Here is an 8,667-nt window from a genome sequence, read left to right on the forward strand (position 1 = left end):
TGGTCGCTGAGGGAGGGTCATCGCTCAACTCTTTCTCTTTTCCAGTACATAATAACGTGGTCTTTAATAGAGCGTCAGAATCACAGCGGTTGCAGCAAAGATTGTTACGTTTTTTTTTTATTACGCAGATACCAGCCCATAAAAGCTAGAAAGGTTAAGTCTCGCTCTAGAGAGGCGGGGGCAGACACACGCTCCCCCGCCCCGTCAATGTGTGTGAGCCGACGATACGTCCTTGTGTGCCACCCCTACCGCCTCTCTTCGCGGAGGTTCCACACCCAATTATACAAGGGCAGAACTCCACCTGTTACGCCACTCTCTCAAATCGTACTATTGCCACCATGTGTTCGTTAACAGATTGTAAATCGTTTTCACGTGGGTGTAAGTTCTGCCTCCTTACGTGCGCAAGCTGACAGAACGATCATCGCGACATCGGGGTAGGTGCTCATTACGCAAAGGTGCAGTCCACAAAACATACGATCGTCGGTTGTGTGCCGCAATTGAGTTAATATGTTTGTACCCAATTACTAATCCCATTGTCTCATGGAGAAATAAAAACAATTTCAAAGTCGATAAGACAAATGGCAAGAAAGGTAGTCTAATAAATTATGTAAACAATTTTGTAACAACATAAGAATAACTACACTTTTAAAAAATAAATTAATTTTATTTTTCGTTACATTAAAACAAGTGTTAGACAAATCAATTAAATTATTATATACATAAAAACATAGTTCATAAGTAGAATAACAGGAAGTAACAATCCAAAAGGTGTACGGATTTTGTTGGAGTTCGATTTAGATTTGTCAACTACCGATTTATTCTCGCAAACTCTTTAACACGTTCCGTCTTATCAAGGTAATTAGCAAAGTAATCAGCTATCTAATTAGCTAATAGTTTAATCAGCAAAAATCGTCGGATAACATCATAGGGTACATATTTATTTGCACAATAAGTGTTGGGAAACCCAAAAATAAAAGCAACCATCCTGGAGCCACTCGAACAGTAAAGTTTTCATCGAGTGTTCGGGGTTGTTTTCACACCCGTGGGACGATATGTACTATTCCTTTCCTCCAAAGTTGAAGGTGAACACTCCGATAATGCCTCTCCACGTTACCTTTCTTTGGCAGAGCGACGCTTGCTTTACAAATAAGGCAAATAACCTTTGAATGTGACATCACACCAAAATATTCTTCCTCCCATTCTGGGTGGAAGTGGTATATCTTTAGCTTTTTGCTCGGTCCCGCACTCATTTTGTTGTTTGTCTCTTTAACTTAATTTGAGTTTTCCCGGCACTTGACTGATTTTGTTTCGCTTTGCATTCTGGGTTAACAGACTGGAAAGCGATAGCTTTTTCTGTCAATCAAGTAAACTCCTGAATTAAGTGGCAGGGAGGCCAAGGGAGGAGGGATCAAAACCTGTTTTGTCTATTTTAACGGAGCTGGATTTTTTTTTTTATGAATGACTCGCAATCTACCAGCATTGCCCCCGCAGTCGACGACGTACTGGGCACCTCTGCTCTAGAGAATTCAAACGGCACTTATCATGGCTGCCACTGAGGGACTTCCGGGTCATTTCACTCAGTTAGGAAGGTTCCTAAGCTAAATGGACTATTCGACTTCAGCCCCAGTATGCACTGCAACATCAACAACAGCCATGGTAGAGGCTCAGCCCATCATTTTCACTGAGCATGACAATAAGGAGGATAGATGAGTGAAGGAATTCAGTTATTGAGATTCACCTCTGACAGCAAGAAACATTGTTCTAAATAATGTCCCAGCTTCAGGTTGAGCTATAAAACGGCATGTTGCCGATCCACAGAACACATCAGTAAGTTACAGGAACAAGGCTGGGGAGATTGTGGGGCAGAAAGGTAGGGTAATATGAATTCAACATCTTTAGTGGGGAATTGTAGAAATTAATGTATTGCCTGCAAGTCATACAGAACCTGTTCTATTATGATTAGGTTTTAAAACATTTAGCTGCTTCAGGAAATTAAGGTTCACTCATCAAAATGGATAATGAAAAGGAAGAAAAGAGGCAGCTCAAAAGCATTTATGAAATCCATGCTCCATGAATAGTTTCTTCTTAGCTTCTTGACAATATTCATTGAATACTTTATAGCAAAGGTCTGTCAGTTTTGAACTTCATGTTATAATGTGAAATGGAACCACAGTAGATGAGACGCAATTGCTTTAAGATGTTCAGAACAAAGAAATTTGAGGGCTTGATCAGTTTGTTTAATCTCAATGGTGCCCTTCAAAGATGGCAGCTACTTCAATGTTTCCATTGGACAGAAATATTTTGAGCAACGATCGTAAAGTTATTAATTGCTTTTCAATACAAAGGGAAATGCGTCGAGTTTTGGTGCAAGGTGACTTAAGTGGATTCACCTTCCTTTTTCTTCCTCAGTGGAATTGTAATGAAAGTTTGTATCCCCCTCAGCATAACTGTTGAAGACGGATGTAAGGAAACATCACTACAGCCGTCTTTTCATGTCTTATAATTCAGGCCTTGGGTCTTGCCAACATTCACAAAGAGGCTCAAATTAAATGTGGGCATGTGATGTTGAGTGCCTGGGATAAAGTGACCGTCCTGTCTCCAAGCCAAATGCTACACATACTTAAATGAAATTTCCTCCATTATTCTCTGTTCAATTTCCTCCGTGTCGTCTTCCAGCACCCATAAAGCGATCCACTGTATCAGGATCAATTTGTTCTTTCAGTCCCAGCTAAGTGCTTGTTTTAATATCGCCTGGATATAAAACTAAGAGCTGTGTTACTGTGTGCTAAATTTAAATTCAATATGCCCCAGGTTATTGGTTACTTACCAATGCAGAGTGACTGGCCCAGGCCCACTTGTGTCGTTTGATGCACAGCTTCGTATGTAAGAGTACCCGATCTAGACACAATACCTGAAAGGAAATGTTTACAAGCACACATTTTATGATATTTCTTGTAAAATAAAAGTAAATCACTGCTCCAGTCAGGGGTGATAAAATGATATAATGTAGATGTCACTTTCTGTCTAACATTGACTGAATCGTTTCATCATGACAGCAAAGACAAAGAGATCGCAGCTCAGTAACAGCTGTTGTATCTATGCTTTGGGAGTAACGGTAGTCGATTTAATATAAAAACAGACGTATTGTAAAGGTTCACTGGTCAACAGCAGCACACACTCATCAAGCTGTCAAGAACAGAAGCTCAATTTAAGAATAAATTAAGGACGGTGTTTAATTTGGAAAAACTAAAATGTATATGAATATAATTTAGTCTTTTCTGAAACATTAGACTTCAAGATTCCCTCAGTCGTTTCTATCTATAGACTTAAACATGTGGGCAGTTATTCAACTAATATTCCTAAATACAAATCTCCCATAGCTTGAATGTATAAATGAAATACTTAAAAGACCCAAACAAAGAATTTAAAGTTTGTCATTTTATTAATTTCATCGACAATTTAGCAAAACTCACCAATTCTTCCCTTCTTGTGAATGTGGCCTGGCATGATCCCGATCTTGCACTCACCAGGCTGCAGAAAAGATACACATTTAAATGTTTAATGAAACCAAAGAACAATTACTATGATGAATAATTGTTGATATGAGTGCTTCAGGACAATATATTTCTCTAAACCATAAGCTAACTTCAAAGAAACAGAACAATTAAAAATACAGAGAAACAAAAATAACAAACAGAATTATAAATGTATGTTCCTTTAATTTGAATTGCCATGCATTCACTGCTTAAAACAAAGTTAACATTATATATTTATTTTAAGTTGTACATTGTATTTGTCTGCTAACATTGAACATTAATCAAAAGAGTTTAAAATAAAAGCAAAACAAATGCATTAAAATCAATAGTTCTACTGCATCCTCGAGAGGAAGATTGTCCTTTCAGGTCTCTAAGCTACAAACAAATACATAAGAAAATACATGGTATTTACATGGTGTACATGGTACAAGGTATGTATGTGTGTGCGTGCGTGTGTGCGTGTGCGTGTGTGCGTGCTTACATTGATGACTCCTGGGCAGTTGGGGCCTATGAGGCGGGTGATGCCCTGGCGCAGGAGCCTATGTTTAACTCTCACCATGTCCTGCTGGGGGATGCCCTCGGTGATGCACACCACCAAGGGGATCTCGGCATCGATGGCCTCGATAATGGCTGCTCCCGCGAACGGGGGGGGGACATAAATCACGGTGGCGTCTGCCCCTGTGCCCTCCTTTGCCTGAGGCGAGCAATAAAGGTATCGGTGGTGCATTAATAATGAGAATTCTAAAAGTTATGAAATAGTGCCACCTAATGTTTCTTTAAAATGTAAAAGCTTTGCAGTCCTTCACAGGATACAGGGAAATAAAAAAGGGACACCCATAGATGGATAATGAGTCACACATACCTCCTTGACTGAATTGAAGACGGGCATCCCCAGGTGTGTCTTCCCCCCCTTTCCCGGGGAAACACCTCCAACCACCTGCGAGCCATAGTCGAGAGCCTGCTGACTGTGAAACGTTCCCTGCAGGGAGAGAGGAGGCAGCGTGTGAATGAGTGTAATGGAGTGAGGTGCAGCCGCTTTCTGCAGCGCCAACCTTGAGATATCATTACAGACAGAGAGGAAGGAGGAAATAGGCTGCCATCCAGGATTAATCACCTGAGCTGCTGGGTAAAGGGATGGATGCGTAAGCAAGGCTGGATTCAGCTAGTGGTAAATATATATTCAATGAGGAGAAATCGAAAGGTTCTTGTCAGATAAATAATGATGTAGGCTTAGTTTAATCTCCTAGCAAAATATTGGAAAAACAGATTTAAAGCGGCTTTGGATTTTCTTTACTTTAAAAGACTTTAAAATATCTTCCAAAGATATTTGACATACAGTCACCTGCATGTAAATTGATTTGAAAGATTTGATCAATACATTCATGAGGCAAATGAATGTCCAGACACACATCTAATTACTAACTTCACATGGGAGCTTTCCTTAAAGTGTGTAAACCTAACAAGTTCCTTGTAGGATAAAAAGTATAGATTATATTGCCACAATTTAATTTAGTTGTCATTATTGGCACAAATAACCCTGTGAATGTGGTCATGCTCGTTAAGGTGCAGGATAGCACTGCATTTTCACTTTGTTTCAAACAGAAGTACCTTTAATATAGAACACTATAGCCTGACTTGTACTGGAGTAAACCTTACCATTTTTAAAATAGTCATTTTTCCATTAACAAATAAGATAAACAAATATTTTCGAATGTCCTGTAATTAGTTTTTCAAAGAAACTTCTAGTTTCAACTTTTGTATCTCACATATTCACTGGAGGCTAAACAGAAAACTCACAGAAAAATTACTTTGCCAGACATTAGCCAAAGGGGAAGAATGTATTACAAAAAAGACACTCAAGATATTCTGAATATTTTCATACAAAATAGATTGACTTTAGGTTTTCATTATTGACCTTTAGTCATTCAACTAAAGCATATTATGGTTGGAATATTTCTTTCAAAGTAAACATTGTACAGCTTCTATGAGGAGACCCAACAAGCTCATACAGAACACATTAAGGGATAACAGTGGAAACCGTATGTGAGAACCTTAATGTGGGTAGCTACAGAGAGAGACACTAGTAAGCTCAGCCTATGACTTGCCCTTCGTAGTGTTTGGTACTAATTAAAACATGAGGAACCCTTGTAAATGAAAAAAACCCAGATAAAGCAGTAATAGCCCTCAAGAGGGTATAGTGCTTTTTAGGAGGTAACATTTTGTGAGTGAATCTCAGTTGTACCTTCCTTAGAAAATGAGGTCAGTGTCAATAGATTTTCTGGTGAACAAATCATGTAAGTCTGTTAATTATTACTGAAGATGCTGAACCAATGTAGACAAAGTAGCAAGGGTCAAAATCACAAGAGCAAATGAAGGACCTTCATATTTAATGTATAACTGGGCTATTAAGAGGAATTACAAGCCATGAATCAGCATTTTCTCCCAAACATTGTAATATACTCCGTTACCTTCTACTAACTTTGCACCATTATTATCGCAAATGTTAAGACAATAAATTAGAAAAATGGCTTGCTTATTAAGCCAGAGACACCATAATGTGCACTCAATAGAACTTGCTTCATTTCTCATCCCTTTCTAATTACCCGGAGTGTTCACTTGAGCTATATTTAACAACTTTTTATTATGTTGAAGAGAAAATGGAAGATGAAAAATGTAATGTGCGTGAGGACCGAAGGGGGAGAATAAATCTGTAAAGTCAACGTTTCTGGCTTGTTGAACACACTTGCCAACACCTTTATTCTGCTTGACTGGATACAGTTCAAGTGATTCACTTCAGCTTTTTTTCATGCTCTTGAAAACTAACTGGTATGTATAATTATTGACTAAACCGATGACTCGGGGTAGTCATGGGGGGAAAAACAAAAGTCAAAATAAAATCGATTTTTCCAAGCTGAAATAAACAACTGAAAATGACTTTCTACGGGACAATAGGGGGCAAAGCAATCTTACAACAATTACACTACAGAATGAACTGATCCAAGGTCGAATGTCAGCATTCACACATATCATGAATATTATCATAAATAATACTGCACATAACATAAAAAATAAATTGACTAGTTGTTGACACAGTAATATATACTTGATATTTATTTAATAATTATTAACATATATTAACATATTTCACTTAATAGGATCTTGTACCGTAATTATTTTTTCTGATTTGTGTGTTTGAGGCCACAGAAATATTTTTCCTAATTGTAATTGAGGGTCTTAATGATGATTTAAAATATTATAATTAAACCCATTGATTTTTGCTGTATAAATAAAATAAACTTCAAAAATCTAGATTATTTAGTAAACACTACAGGGAAATCAAGGTGAAAATAATAGCATGTTATGGAAATAATAAACTTTTATAATCCCTCATGACTTTTGAGAGGAGGGAGAATATTTTGTGTGTATGTATGTTCGTGTGTGTGTTCATGTGTGTGTTCATGTGTGTGTGTTATGGCTGTGCAATTAATCATATTTGAATCGCAATTACGATTTCGGCCTGCCACAATTACGAAAACAACATAATCGAAAAAAACGATTATTTTGCTTTGCTAAGTTGTGACGGTGCACTGCAACATATTTCATCTAATTTATTTTGTTCTAATTTATTTGTATTTATCATATCTATATATGATTAGTAGCTTGTGGAAGTGCGCTCCAAAATATTTGTTGATCTTGTTTATTGGTATTTATTATTTATTTAAATATATCATTTATTTTAGCATTATTTTTTTTTCAGTTGAATTAGACGTTCAGGGTAATCAACAGTTAAAAAGATACTGTTCAAATTATATCGAGCAGCCGTGTGTGTGTGTGTGTGTGTGTGTGTGTGTGTGTGTGTGTGTGTGTGTGTGTGTGTGTGTGTGTGTGTGTGTGTGTGTGTGTGTGTGTGTGTGTGTGTGTAGGTCACCAGGTGTGTGTGTGTAGAGCACCAGGTGTGTGTGTGTAGGTCACCAGGTGTGTGTGTGTGTATGTGTGTGTGTGTGTGTGTGTGTGTGTGTGTGTGTGTGTGTGTGTGTGTGTGTGTGTGTGTGTGTGTGTGTGTGTGTGTGTGTGTGTGTGTGTGTGTGTGTGAAGGAAAAACTGAGATTTCACAAAAATATCACAGTAACCCATCTGTTTATGGTAACAAGACGTCAGTACAAACCTGCTTCCCTGTGAATCCTTGGCAGATGACCTTTGTGTCCTTGTTGATGTAGAGGTTGGGTCTTGAGGCTGTGTAACAGTGCCTGACTCCACTCTGCTGCACTGAAGAAGTGAGAAATAAAAACATTTAGAAATTTAGATCTCCATATTAAAAAATATCAGCAAACAGCAACACATATTTCCTAATAGCCAAAATAAGTAATTGCCTTTTTGAGTGATATTTTGTAGAGATAAGGGATTATGTTAAATAACAATTAAAATATGGGACCAGAAAAAAGATATGAAGCAACCTTATTTTATTGTGTTATTTAATTATGTAATGAATACATTCAAGACTGAACAAAATTCCTAAAAGTTTTAACAGTATACTTTTGAAATAATTGAAAGTGCTTAAAGGTGGGGTAGCTAATTTTGGAGAAACCAGCTCGAGCGCGCTAGAATTTGAAAATACACAGCCGGAAAAAGTCTGCCAATTCCTTACAGAGCCCCTCCTCCAACACACACATGACCAATGAGGGCACGAGATAAGTGTGCACAGATGGAAGGCTGACAGGCAGGTAGGCCATCCAGTTATTTTAGCCGGGCCGGCTAAAATGATTGGTCCTGCTTTTTACAGTGCCACGGCTTCCACAGATGAGATTTTTTCATGGATTTATTGTAAAAGCACTTCAGATATTCATTGCTATCGGGATGTTAAGAGCATTCCATTGAATATAACAAAAAGTGCATCTCGAGCCGGTTTCTCAAACTTACCTACCCCACCTTTAAGGATCAAACATAAAAGTGGAACGTTTTGTACACCTATTGGGTCTTGCTGACTCCACTCTGCTGCACTGAAGAAGTAAGAAATTCAAACATTTAGAAAGTTAGATCATCCTATTAAAAAATTCCAGCAAGCGGCAAAACATATTTCCTAATAGCCAAAATAAGCAATTGCCTTTTGTGTCACATAATGGTTTGCTTCAGG

General features: G+C 37.9%; 1 protein-coding gene across 1 annotated transcript in view; it reads right to left on the reverse strand.

The window, feature by feature from the left end:
• suclg1 (succinate-CoA ligase GDP/ADP-forming subunit alph) overlaps positions 1-7,827 on the reverse strand; it is a 25,213-nt gene extending 17,386 nt beyond the window's left edge. Inside the window, exons 1-5 of the mRNA XM_010779924.1 lie at positions 7,702-7,827; positions 4,399-4,515; positions 4,018-4,230; positions 3,474-3,531; positions 2,828-2,911 (exon numbers count right to left, since the gene is read on the reverse strand). Coding sequence (XP_010778226.1) covers positions 2,828-2,911; positions 3,474-3,531; positions 4,018-4,230; positions 4,399-4,515; positions 7,702-7,827 — 598 coding nt within the window. The remainder of the gene's footprint in view (positions 1-2,827; positions 2,912-3,473; positions 3,532-4,017; positions 4,231-4,398; positions 4,516-7,701) is intronic.
• Positions 7,828-8,667: the final 840 nt, after the last annotated feature.

The sequence above is a fragment of the Notothenia coriiceps genome, unplaced genomic scaffold (assembly GCF_000735185.1).
Source record: "Notothenia coriiceps isolate Sejong01 unplaced genomic scaffold, NC01 NC01_scaffold00020939, whole genome shotgun sequence".
NCBI classification, from domain to species: Eukaryota; Metazoa; Chordata; class Actinopteri; order Perciformes; family Nototheniidae; genus Notothenia; species Notothenia coriiceps.